Source organism: Penaeus japonicus, unplaced genomic scaffold, assembly GCF_977035675.1.
Source record: "Penaeus japonicus unplaced genomic scaffold, GWHDUDI00000001_assembly GWHDUDI00000041, whole genome shotgun sequence".
NCBI classification, from domain to species: Eukaryota; Metazoa; Arthropoda; class Malacostraca; order Decapoda; family Penaeidae; genus Penaeus; species Penaeus japonicus.
In genome coordinates, this window is record NW_028234443.1 from 11430769 (window position 1) to 11445768 (window position 15000).

The 15000-nt window shown below is 33.7% G+C and overlaps 1 protein-coding gene across 19 annotated transcripts in view; it reads left to right on the forward strand.

Annotated features, from left to right (window-relative positions):
* The window catches only part of LOC122258287 (uncharacterized), a 209833-nt gene extending 196453 nt beyond the window's left edge, over positions 1-13380 (forward strand). For 11 of the 19 annotated variants that reach the window (XM_086534627.1, XM_086534619.1, XM_086534629.1 and 8 more), the window contains 2 exons: positions 3211-3263; positions 5715-13380. In XM_086534627.1, coding sequence (XP_086390753.1) covers positions 3211-3263; positions 5715-5849 — 188 coding nt within the window. In that variant the 3' untranslated portion in view covers positions 5850-13380. Of the gene's footprint in view, positions 1-3179; positions 3264-5714 lie in introns of all 19 variants that reach the window. The other 8 variants (XM_086534628.1, XM_086534631.1, XM_086534632.1 and 5 more) reach the window with 3 other exon arrangements.
* Positions 13381-15000: the final 1620 nt, after the last annotated feature.

Consider the following 15000-nt stretch of genomic DNA (forward strand, 5'->3'; position numbering starts at 1 on the left):
TTCTAAAATGAACAAATTGTTCATTTATTTCATTGTTCTCAAGATTGTCAGAGTGCTCACCATGGCCCATCATTCTGGATACCAAGACCAGGGCTAACAGAAGGCTGGGAATAACATGATAGATTACCTAATGCTGAGTATCGCTGTCATTAATTTTACTTGAGACTGTGTGGAAATTATTCTCACTTGTTTTACGTGAAATTTGTATATTATCATGTTCACATTAAAATATTCATTTGCTATAATTCCAATCATGGTAGGTATGAAAACCAGCAAAAATATCATCTTGAATATTGACACTTAGATGAGATAAAGTGTAGGGAGACAATCATGCTTTAGCACACTTACTAGCACTCCGACCAAAGGTAAATTGAAGATCGTAACACCTATGGTAAGTTGTTCAGGAATACCAGTACAGTCTGTTTATGATTGAAACTACAGTTACCTGTGAATTTACCATCAGAAGTGCAATAGTGCCTCTGGCCCCGGGACTGTAAACCTTATATTTTGGTACTTTTCAGCAACCACATATGATGTCCTCTTATAAAATCCTTTGTACATTTGTAATCATTGGCAAAATATATGCCCGTAGGATTCTCTTGCCTGACAATAGTTACTTGAACCTGTTCCTGGTTTTATATTTTTCCATAACTGTGGCACTGTGTTTAGCATGATTTAATTTTTTAATGCTGGGATTTATAAAATGATATACTAAAAAGTACTAATTACCATAATCCTTAGGGAAACACTTCTTGACCGAAAGTGGTATCGCTATTAACCCATCCACGACGGGGGAATTCTAGCCTTGAATGTCCCAATGCCGGGGCGTTCGAATTATTAGGCCTAAATCAATTGAATGGCTGGCACAATACTGTGCCGCCCGGCCACTGGGCTTTTGAATGCGCGGTACAGTACTGTACCACCCGTCCAGTGTGGGTTAATGATGCGTCACACCTGTGTGACACAGCTAAATGCCCGATGACGGGGCGACACACCAGTGTGACGTTCTTGATGCAGTATTGCATAGGCCCGGCGTAGGGGGTTTCCACTTATCGCCGGGCTCGTCGGGATTGGGTTAATACCACTTTCTTAAAGGTACTTATGTGTTCCCATTATTATGGGAAATTGTAATACAAGAGGTACAGTGAACTGTTATCCTAGTGCTTCTGATAAACAGTACTTTTCAGTTTAGAGATTATAGATGGAGGTCAATGTCAAGTCTCAAAGTACCAAATGTATTTCTCAGCTCTAGTTATTAACCCTTTTGAGATGGGCCATATCATAAGATGTTTGGTCTGTATCTGGGATCTTACGGCATTGTGTTTTCTATTATATTCTAGATTTATGGTGTGATATATATTTATATGTATGATATATTTGAGAAGTGATACTAAATAGCATTAGATATGATATGTTAGTTATCTAGCTTGTATTTTGAACAAAAAAATGCAGTGGAAAAGTAATCTGGCGCCACAAAAAATGACCATTGCAGGAGGGTAAATGATGAATTTCCCCCCAACTTCTTTTTTTCCCATTTAGTTTTATTTTTTGAAAAACAATATTGCTTCTGTCCAAGGTTTGTAAGGTTACTTTAGATCAATTCTCAGTTTAAGATATATCCCTTTTTTTTTCCTTATTATCATTTTATTGTGTATGGTAACCTCACACATTTTTTTTTTCCCTTAATTTTACTCATTTTGTCCATTATTAGTAGTATTGTTGGGGGAAAAATTCCAACTGACTTAAAGAAAACCTATTCTTCATACGGATTCCTTTTGTAGATGATAGTTTAACCCATTTGCACCAGTTGACGTCCTATCACGTGGTTGAAAAATATCACTGGACCTGGGTGACTTTCTGAGACGTCGTGCATTTTCTCGCTGAGTCGAAAAGCTATTGTAAAATCAAATGTGGTTGGCCAAGAAATAAATTAAAGTAAAAAATTACTAATGCAATACTATTTCTAATTTATTGATTACTAGTGATATCAAATCATGTCACATCACGAAGTACATGTACATACTCATATGTACATGTATGATTATTTATATTGTTGTTTTCGTTTTGGTAAAAAAATGAAGTATAAAACATGTTTTTTGATGCCCCACGTAGAGATTGCTTCCACCTGCCATTGTTTTTTTCACATAGAAGTGAAGAATATTGGCAAAGTTCAATAAAACAACACTAGAAAAGCATTGCTGCAACATGTTTTTCGACTAAAATAACTTTTCTGAACATGGCAATATTTTTCCGTGCCTTTACATTGTAGACACATTCATGAAGTAAAGGAAAATATTCATGTATGTGTGCATGAGAAAAAGGTGTGTTTGTGTGTGTGTGTGTGTGCGTGTGCGTGTGTGTGTGTGTGTGTGTGTGTGTGTGTGTGTGTGTGTGTGTGTGTGTGTGTGTGTGTGTGTGTGTGTGTGTGTGTGTGTACACATGTACGTATTTATATATTTATATATGTACGTATGTACGCATATATGTAAATATTAAACTTACCTCATTCGAGAAGCCTCAAATAAGCAAAACAAGGGTGGGAATCTATACATAGCAACCTAGCATATGAATTAAATCACGAGTACTTCACAGCTACGAGGTGGATGGTCTTTCATTTTTCATGTTTATTATATTTTCATTCTTTGTGGGGTGTGTAGATATGAGTGGTAATTAGAAAATACATTTAATGAGGAAGACTTTTTTTATTGAAAACAAAATGAGGAAAGGTGATTATTTGCAATATTGAAGGGCGGAATGAATTTGTTATGTGTGAGTATGCATACTCTCACATGTTTGCACATAAACACTTGTACACCCACACATACTAGTGCGCACACACATACTTATGCACACACACATACTTATGCACACACATACTTTTGCACACACATACTTATGCACACATGCACACGCACTCTCTCTCTCTCTCACACACACACACACACACACACACACACACACACACACACACACACACACACACACACACACACACACACACACACACACACACACACACACACACACACACACACACACACAGAAAAAAAAAGAAAAAAAAAAAAGGGCCCACTAGTCATCCTTCACTAATTTAATATCCAACAGCATATTCCCACCTAAAGCCCGCAGTGATCCAAGGCTGTTCGTATAGTGTCACTAACAACCCCCATGTGTTTCAGGAGCCTAAGCAAAAGCCTCGTTGTTTTACAGACTCGGTTGCGCCAGACCCATCCCAAGAAGTGTGGTTTGGCTGTAAGCTAGAGGTAGGAATATTAAGTTCTGTGAAATGCCCATTTTCACCATCAGTGACTTTTGTGAGACCTTGAGTCTGATGTCGTAACTGGAGCTGCCAGCTTGGGGATGCTGGTTGTAGTCTCTGTTGTCATTGATATCATTATTATTATTATTATTATTATTATCTTTTTCTGTAATATCAGTTTTGTTATGATCATGATAATGAATATTGTTCTTTTTTATTATTGTTATTATTATGGTCATTTTCATTATTAGTGTTTATATATTACTGTTTTTCGAGAATAGATAGTTGCTCAAGCCTGTTTTTTCTTGTTTTGTTTTTTTAACATCAGGCATTCTTAGATGTCCCCTTTTCCCTCCCTGTTTGTGGGCATTTAATAGCAAGTCTTGTAAATAGAAGTAATAAAAAAGAAAAAAGTTTAAAAATTCCCTTCCATGTTCCCCATGATAGCACACATTATTTAGATTGGTTGTGTAAATTAGTTTTTAGCTAAAGTCTGCTGTTGCTTTTTGCTTATGATCACAGTGTAAAGCCCATAATGTGTATATTGATCAGCTTTCTTGACATCTGAACACTTATCCTAGTTGCTGAGACAGTAGAAGCCTTTTTATATACATATATACTGGATACATATATCATTCACCAGATATCTACTGTAGATGTCTTGGGACAAAGATTGTACATTTATGACTGTTTGTACACATTTATATTTTGGTGAGTGGTTGTCCAAAACCTGCCCAACAGTATGATATAAAGCAAGAACAGGGGAAGTACTCGCTTGTGTCCCTGTCACTTGTCAGCTGAAAGGACAAATTTCCAAATGGTCATACAGCGATATCTTTTCCGTGCATTTTCACACCTGACCAAATTGGTCATAAAGCGACCCAGTTGTAGATGTAGGGAAGACATACCCTGCCTAAAAGTCAATACAGATGTATGTGTTTTGATATGTCAATCCACATATTGATCCACACTTAATGCATGAAAATGGAGTGAATGAAGGAGTGAGAGTGATGTTGGAGGCTTTGTTAGTTTCATATTCTGTTTCTTAGTGCTTCTCCTCTTTTTTATGATTATTTTCATTATTATTATCATTATTATTATTATCATTATCATTATTATTATCATCATCATCATCATCATCATCATCATCATCATCATCATCATCATCATTATTATTATTATTATTATCAATATTATTATCATTATTATTATTATTATTATCATTATCATCATTATTATTATCATTATTATTGTGATTATGATTATCATTATTAATTATTAATATCAATATTATTATGATTATTATTGTTGATATTATTATTATAGTTATTTTAGTTATTGCTATTGCTGCTGTTATTGTCATAATCTCTATTGTTGCTTGTGTTTTTATTTTATGATTATTATTATCATTATCATCATTATTATTATTGTTATTATCATTATTATTATTATTATCATTATCCTTTTCATTGTAACAGCAATTACTCCTAATTCTGTCAGAACCCTCTGAATTCTTTTAACAAGTACATGAATAATTAGTGACTCAATCACAGTCTCGGCATTTATAGAGCAAGTAATTTGTATTACTTTGACAAGACACTTTATTTCAGAAATTCATGTACTGGAAAGAAGTTGGTATATGAGGTTGTATTTCTCATGAATGGACTACGTATATATATATATATGTATTTGCATAGCTTGATGTTTGTTGTGGTACATCGTCATTTTTGTGTGTGAATGTGTGTGATTTGTTGTAAGCCTTAGTGAGTGACTGCTATTTTATGATGATGATAGTGTGCATGAAGAAAGAAAAGATTTTGAGGAGGTGATGGTGGTGTTAATGGTGTTGGTGATGGTAGTGTTGGTTGTGGTGATGTGGGTAGTGGTGGTGGTGGTGGTAGGGGTAGTGGTGATTGTGGTGAAGGTAAAAGTAGAAGTAGAAATAGAAGAGGAGCAAAGAGAGTAGTGATAGTAATGGTAGTACTAGAATTAGCATAGGTAGTAATAGTGGTATACTAGAGTTGATAGTATATAGTAGGGAGAAGAGGAAGAGGCTGAAGAGGAAAAGGAGGCAAGCCATTAAAATCAATGAATTATTTATTTAATTTAATATTTATTATACAATTGCAGAACTAGAGAATTTTTATTGTAATTCATCATTGCCAAGAAATGCTATCTGTATTTTCCAAACAATTTTACTCTCTTGTGGTTCTAGAGAGAAAATGAAATAAAACATTTGATGCCAAGGATCTCCTTTCCTGAAATTCACCGACATCCTCTCTTTCAGAAATTGTCCAATCCTAACATGAGATGGACTGCTGCATTTAGTGGCTGTAATTATAGCCCTTTCAATATGCCATTTTCTTTGCACACCAGCTCAGCCAAAATGCTTTACAGAGTTGCTTGGTTCCCCCCAGATGAATAATGAGTGCCGTCTCTTTCTGTGTTGTGGCAGGGGACCTCAGTGTGTGGGGTAATGAGGGGACGTAGCAACGCGAGTGCCCGGGCCCTTCGTCTCCGCCCTAGCCCCGTTCTTCTGCCAGCCTCCAGTGCCAAGCTTACATCTCCCTCTGTATCAGCCCGCCCATGAAGATGCTGCCATCGGGGTTCTTCTTCTTCGGACGAGTCGTCGCCTCCCTTTTTTTAATATGTATATGTATAACTACATATATGTGTGTTTATGTGTGCATATATATATATATATATATATATATATATATATATATATATATATATATATATATATATATATATATATATATATAATATATATATAATGTATGTATATATATATTTATATGTATGTATGTATATGTATATGTATATGTATGTGTACATAGAAAGATCATGGAAGGATGGAAGCGGATATCAAGAAGAAGTTGCACAGTCCGTTCATCTGTCAGAAGGCTGGAATGAGTGTCATATCCTACCTTTCTGATGTTGTGATTAGAAAAAAAAAATGAAAAGAATAGACTTAGATTTTGCTGTTCCTTACAGGGGTTTTCCTATGGTCTCGTATGGACAAGATTAACCATGGAGCATGTTTGTTCCCTTGTATTTGATACAGTAAAGATGTTCTGACACACAAAAATAGAAAAGAATATTGTCTCATGTATTGCTCTTTGTCCGAGAATGTTCTGGAAATTCTCGAGGAATGATTGCTATCCAAGAAGGAAAAAAAAAAGAAATAATCAAACGACAAGTGCTATTGTGTATGTAATATTTCATGTACATCTTGTAATGTATTGCATTTCATTGTGAATCTTTATGGTAATTCTAAGAGTGTCTATGTTTGAGAACTTGTCTTTTATACAGTAACATTAGTGTTCAACACTAACCAAAGGAGTGGCAAGACTCCAATCATCTAGGCTGTGATGAGGTCCAGTTTACTCAATTGGGGTTCTGAGTAGGCAGTCATCAAGGAAGGACCATTTTATATGGATTCTTGTATATTCATGGAAATATTGAGAAGTATTTTGGTCAGAATATTATTTTTAGATTACCCTGAATAGAGACTATGATCAAAATTTTTATCCCTGCTTAAGGATTAGTTTTTTTTTTCTTTTTTTTCATGAATCTAATTAGACGCAACCCTCGTCTTAATACAGTGTAGTTTTTATTGTGACAAGAAAATTCTTCAAGCTCAAATAAGCTCAATTTAGCACTAACGTCCAATCATAGCCAATGTCTTGATTACATCCAGCTTGACAATCCTGGTTTATATTATTATGATTCATGATGCTTAAGTGTAAGGAGTTATAATGATAGGTGTGTGTGTCCGGTGAAGGAATGACAGGAGGAGAGTCTCTCATCCTTGTATGAGCTGTTTGTAGTAGTGTACTGTTGTTACAAGCAACACTTTGTCCAGTTGCACTCTGGCTTGTCGCGAAAGGAAGAGAACATTTCGCCGAAAATGCCAGACATCAGATCCATGAAAGGGATCTTTGGACATGAGTTCTGCAGGTGGACCATCCTGTGTGCTGACTGTCTGTAGTTACGAGTTCCTTAAGACATGTAGTATTATCTTTATTGACCCTTTTTTTTTTAGAATTTTTTATTTATTTTTTTTTATTTTTTTTTAAATTCTTTTTCTTAACAATGCCCCGTGTGTTTTTTAACAACGGACGTGAGCTCCCTCTAGCTAAATTTTCTATCCATCTCCCTCTTGTTGTGGGAAACATGATAAAGGATAACATAGGTGACGAAGGATAGGGACCATCCAAGGTGTGCAATACACAGATATCTGGGAACTGATAGTTATTTTATGATTAACATTAGATTTTTACACTCGAGTGCAATACATAACTTGTGTAAAAGTTCATCAGTATTTCTATGGTTATAATATTACCAAAAGCTTCAAATCACTGCATGTAGTGTGAATAATGAATGTTTTAAAGATTATTCAGAGGGGCTTCAGGCAAGACGTGTAGCACATCTAGGAATATTTGTTTGTACATGTGTATGATTCATATGATAATACAATTTAGTTGTCTTTTTTTATGTAGGAATATTGTAAGATCTTTTGATTTTTTGGATAAAAAATGTAGCTATGCAATTTGCTAGGTTAAAGTGGACGACTGCTTTGGTGTAGTTTAGTACCTACAATCTCAATTTTTCCATGTTAATGTTAGTAAAACTTATGCAAATAATCTGTAGTGATTGCAGTAAAATTTATATTTTACATTATAATTTATATATCTTTATGATACATATATAACATTACATGTGATGAGGGTGAGAGATATCACCATGTCTACTTTCATGGCAGAACAAACTTTCTAGCGGAACATGGAAATGGCCTACGGAAAAGTTGCATTAGGCCTCCTGGTTTGCCCGACTGCCTTATTATCCACACTGAAATATTGTAGCTGCATTATGTATATTTTGTTAATGTACAACTACCAGAGTTTAGTTGTAAAACAGAAGCGCACTTTGAGCCTCACCAAGTATCATGAAAGTGACATGTTGTGTTCTGTTGAATTGGATAGAATTCCTATCGGATAGAGGAACTTTTGGTTCCAAAGCTCCATTCATGATTTTTTGTACAAATTCAAAGCCAATTTTTGTAAATATTGCTGACTTTTCATACAAGTACCAAGCTAAGGCTTTTTTTTTCTCTCTTTTCTTCTCTGTCTCTTTGAATCAACATTTTTCTAAAGAGTAAAAGTACAAATTGGTATTTTAGTATTTTGTTTTTATTGATCAGGTTGTGCAAACGTTCGAATTGATAAGCATTCTTTGGCGGTCTTTGGAGTTCCTCTCTCAGATCACAGAGATTTTTTTTTATTTTTTCATTTCTGTATAAAGCTGACAGAGTAAACCTTGGTCTCAGTATGCAGTGAATCACGGCATCTTGTTTTGCAAAGGAATCATAGAGCTGCTCTTTGCACGGAGAAGGATGAGAAGGAAGAAGATAGCGCAAGATTGACGTGCACAGATGTAAGGACTTTGCTCTCAGCTCTTTACTCTACAGCTCTGCCAAGAATGTAAAAGGCTGTCTAAGGCAAGTTTGTCATGATGTCATTCATCACCTGAACTCAAAATATGAATTGTTCAACTTTTCATATCAAGAAAAAAAAAAAAAAAAGGAGAAAAATATCTTTTAAAGATACTGCCAGAGGCTCAACATGTCTGTCTCAAATTTTTTGTATTGTCCCTCCACCCCCTTTTGAATTATATGGAAGGAAAAAGGGTGAAATTAGAAATGACTGCTCAACCTCACATAGATTGTCTATTACCCTGCGATATGATGATTATTTTTTCTTTCTTTTGTTATTAGTGTGTTACGTACAAGTTTGTTCCATAGCATGATAGAAGTAAGCATAAGATAACTAGGTGAAGCTTCACTCAAGTAATACCCAAAATGTGTGAATAAATGTGAGAGATAACAAAGAAGAGAGAAAGAGAGAGAAAACGAAACAATTGACAGACTGTAGAGAAAATTTATTGTTCTGTAAATAAGCTTACATGCTAGTTATAAGCATGTAGAAAAAATGAAATGGCACAAAGAGATTCTTTGTAGGGGAATATTTTCTGTAACTTTTTTTTTCCCATAATGTAATTTAAAAGAATTTATTTTGTAAGACTTTTTTTTTTTTTTTTTGTCTCCTTCCCCCTACTTCTTTTGTTTTAACCTTCAGTTGCTTAAGATCAGATTTATGTTTTTAAGTGTAAGGCATATTGTAAGAAACGTATTATGTCTTGTATGTATATTTGGCATCTTTCCTTGTGAATACCTCAGCGAATGGTGCAAGGTTTTCTGCCGTCTTGTGTTGTCAATTCGGTCACGCGGCCACTGTAAGATCATTTTCCCTTCCTCCGTCTCTGTGTCGTGCTTTTGATACATTTTGTTCAAGTATCTTTCCCGAAGATTAAATAAAAGATGTTAAAAAAAAAAGAACAAAAAAACAATGACTTGATGAGTCTTCCTGCCAATTTATCAATCATTTGAATATTATAATCTATTTTGATATTGGAGCTGAATTATCATTTGATCCTGTTACCTATTCAATGTGAAACTTGCCAAAATGGTGATAATGACGTCGCTTTAGAGTAAAGGTTGTTTCATTGTTGGTGTCTGGGATTAGTTCTTCTGTGGTGAGTATTCAACTTTTTATTGTATAGGGTTCGGGCAGAACTCGTACAGGAAAGCAGTATTTTAACTGTGTACTTTGTTTTTTTCTTTTTTCCTTCATTTTTTTATTTGTCAATATTTCTCTTGCTAAAAATCAGATATTAGTGATGTGAAAGTACAGAAGATGTCTCCTGATACGCCCTTCAAAAAAACAAAAGTATTTAGCAATGGTACCACTTTTAATGGGGGGGGGGGGGAAATAGTTGAAATTAGGCACCTCAGCAGATAGGCTAAAACATATGGTTGCTGTCGAGTCCTGTGCATGACATGGTTATCTTTGTGTGCTATTTTTTTCTAATTTTGATAAAAAGATAATAGGTCTCAGGATGTTATGATATTGTGTCTGGGTATCATTCATTTATTTGGTGTTGAAATGAAAGTTTATGCATCATTCTGAATGCAAAGGGAGCAGATTATAGGGATAATATTAAATGAATTCAGGTGAAAAAAAAAAAAAATCTCCCTACTTCAATGCAGTTAATTTTTTACCGATTCTTTTCATATGCTACCAGTCCTTCATATACTGTTATGATATAACAAGGTTGTGAAATACTGCACAAATGATAGGTGTTACTGCCTCTAATTTGATGTAGCAGCACTGACTGCAGGCTTAGGAATGTGACCAACAATAATTACATTTAACACTAGTGACATGGCCCTCAAAACTCCCTATTGGTAAATGTGAAAATGTATATTATTAGTAGACTCCCTGTATCAACTTTTCCTTTCAACAATTCATAGGAAATTGGAATACTCTCGCAGGTTTGCCTTTTTAATTTTATTTAGTTATTATCATTGTTGTTATTATTATTTTTATGTTATTTTGCACAATGTGGGTAGAATAATCAGCCTATTGTAATGTGATTTTTTATTCATAGTTCTTAGGTAGAGATTAGAATGAAAAAATGCAATTGAAACAGCACAAGATTGTCTATTTATTTACACATCATTTTAACACATAATATGTGATTATGTTTTAGAAGTCTGAAAATGTTATTGTGTGCCACAGAATGAAATATTTAGTCTCTATAATCTTGTTCATTCATTTTAGGATAGTAATAAAGAATATATACTAGAAATGAAAATTGCATTTTAGATTATTCCAGATATGCCCAAGTAAAAAGAGAAGGAAGAAGAAGAAAAAGATACTGAGGTTAATAGTAACTCATAGATTATAAAGTATTAAGCTCATGCAGCATATATATGATAGCTTAGTTTTGAATTTAAAGGGTTTTGAAATTTAAGACATGAAAAGAAGGTAATCATGCATTTTCCTTTTGAACTTGAGTTTGTATATGTGATAAAGCTATACATAATATGTTATGTAAAATAAGACAATTTTTGTACATTATCCCATGGAATTGCATTTCATATGCGATTGCTCTTTCCTTTTTCCTTTGAATTTGTATAAGGAAAATATATTGATTCTTTCGGTAGTATCATGTATTACCTTGGGTACTAGAGGCATTTTGTTCTGTGTGGACGGCTTATATACACTTTTACAGACAATGAAGATACTTATAATGCAAGTTGGGTGTTGATATGAATAGGATTCCTTCTGTATGATCATTGCAAATTCTTGCTATTAGATTTGGAAGAAACAAAAGAAAAGAAATGAGAATGGTTCTCGTCTTTTAGAATGAGTTTGTTATCTGTCAGAGATTGTTTCTTGGCATTTGAGTGCAACATAAAGCAGGAAAAAAATAATGTGTCCAAATATGCCATGTATGGGTGGTTACTGATGGAAGATGATCTGCTGTTATACCTTTTTTTTCTTTTTTTTTCTTTTATTCTTGTTTGGTAACAATGCGGTACCAATTTTGAGGTTTAGAATATTTTACTTTGGACCAAGAAATAAAATTCAAATTTAATTTTATCTGTTGAATATATAGATAGGTAAATGAATGAAAACATACATGCACATGTACATGCAGATACACATATACATACACATACACATACACACACACACACACATACACACACACACACACACACACATACACACACACACACACACACACACACACACACACACACACACACACACACACACACACACACACACACACACACACACACACACACACACACACACACACACACACACACACACACACACACACACACACACACATATACATACATATACATACATATACATACATATACATACATATACACACACACACACACACACACACACACACACACACACACACACACACACACACACACACACACACACACACACACACACACACACACACACACACACACACACATATATATATACATATACATACACATACACATACACATACACATATACATATACATATATATACATATACATACATGCATATATATACATACTTATATATATATTGTAAATGAAAAGGATCAACGTGCTTTTAAAATATTTGTTATATATTTTTTCAGAAAACTTTAGCTGTAAAGTTTCATTGCGTGTGATTTGATATTGATTCAGCAGCATATTCTTTTAGACCCTCCAAAATATTCCAAAATATTCCAAGAAAAATAGGGGGAAAAAAAGTAAAACCAGAGGAAAAAAAAAAAGATACGGACTTGTTTGAGAATATTAACCCTTTTGCGATTATAAAGATTTTTTTTTTTCTTTTCTTTTTTCAAAGGATCCATTACATTGCAAAACAAATAATTGTGTTGTTCTCTGTCTTCATTGTTTAAGTGATGTGAAAGATATTTTGAAGTTTGTATGTATTGACAGCAGAGTTAATGCCATCTGTAGCTGACGAGTCTTACGTCACCGATACAGTCTCTGTGTTGTTTATATGTACGTCAACAGTAGTAGGATCTTTCTCAAATGAATCAATATGAAGTACTCCCTCAATAATTAACATCCTAGGCATATATATATATATATATATATATAATATATATATATATATATATATATATATATATATATAATATATATATATATATATATATATATATATATATATATATATATATATATATGTATGTATATTAAACGTTTTTGAAGGACTCGTGTAGAAAGTTGTTAGTATTCCTGAATATCTGTCCCTATTTTGTATTCCCTTGCCCCATCCCCCCTCCTGCCCCCTTTCCCCCATATTTTTGTATCTGGTCTGTGTTTGTAATGAATTACAAAAAAAAAAATATTTATTCCTACTTTGTGTCACCTGTCATTGTGTGTCTGGTCTTAAAGCTCTCTCTCTTGTGTTTTTTGGGGAAGAGCGGTTAAGCCAATGTTCCAGGTCTTACGTCACGTCTGTAATTATCAACAGCTGACTGGACTTGTCTAAACATCCAGAGAAGCAATATATTATTATTCACTGTAGAGGCTTTCCTAAAAATATTTAAAAAAATCAAAACTATTTGTATGATTCGAGCAAACAGTAATGTACAGTTAAATGAAAATGTGGTCTGTCTGTACACATCTGTGTAACTTATATTATTCCAATAAAAGGTTTGGGTGTAATGCACATTCTTTACCCTCAATATGATATTGGCTGAATGTCACCCCATTACATGTTACTCTTTTCCATATTGCATACATCAGGATGTGTGCATGCTCTTCAACCTTGAATGAAGTTCTTGGTATTTAACAAAATGTGAATGATCAGTATTGATTGATTTTTGCCAGCAGTAGAAGTTAACAGTTTTATTATTATGAAACTGTAATGAACATTTGTTTACTCTATACTCTAGGGAATAGAAAACTTGTAGAAGAAAAAGAAATTAATAGAAAGAATAAATCTTGATGATAGAGTAAATTATAGTGATAACACTACATACCTGATCAAGATTGAAATTGTTTTCATCTGATTTTTAAAAATCGGTTCAACTCCATTATTATCTGTATATGCCACACCTCATAGACTGCCCTGCTTCAAAATATGTTTCTGTGGTACATTAGTTTTACTAATTTTATACACTAATGTAATCTCTTTTTTTGTCAATATAGGTTGGGAAAAGTAGGCTGAAAAATATACACATTGTATTCTTCAATTATTTTTATATGTCATTTAACATTTTTCATAATTATTTTTCAGTTCCCTTCCAGATGTGTGTAGTAATGTAGGTGGTGATGACCATTGTGATGGTATTGGCCACAGTGGATGGTGATGACCAAGGTAGTGGTGTAATGTAGTGGTTGTAGCCAAAATAGATGTGGTAATATGGTTGATGAAGTCAATGGTGGATTGGGTGTTGTGGATGGTAATGACTGTGGTGATGTGGGTGGTGATAGCCCTGGTGGTGTAAGTGGTGTGTGTGATGGTGTTTGTGGTGATAGCTGTAGCAGTGTGGATGTGCGGTTGTTAATAGAAACGCACGAGGGGGATACATGATCAATCAAAGTTTAGAATATAAAAACTAACATGAAATACGTGTGCGTGAGAATGCATACTTGTATAATCAGGATATGTTTTAGACCCTGTGTATATTTCAGTACTTATCCACATGATTTTATGAGAGCCTGAATCAGCACAAAACTTTCATGATTTTCTCCTCAATGCTTAGAAAGTGCCTCATAGCAGCCACTCAACATCAGACTGCATAATGCCCCATTGCAAATCCAGCTTGCAATGATTAGAATGATATAGTCTTTGCTAGCCACTAAACCTTGGGTCTGTGATGGAAAATATAAGTGAAGACGTGCTTAGCTAAATATATAGTATACAATATATAGATAGATAGATAGATAGATATTTATAGATTTTATTTATGATTAATAATAATAATAATAATAATAATAATAATAATAATAATAATAATAATAATAACAATAATAACAATAATAATAATAATGATAATAATAATAGCTTGCCAGTAGACTTTGGGAATTATCAGGGAATTATCAGGGAATTTTACATGAATACAGATACATAGACACACACATACACATGCATATGTATATACACATACATGTATACATATATGATGCTATTATATACATATATATGAACATATGTATGTGTATATTAGCATGCATACACATACAGATGAACATACATATGAATGTATACATGATACTGTATATTTAAAAATATATATAAGCACATACATACATACATTAATACTGTGTAGGCAAAATACA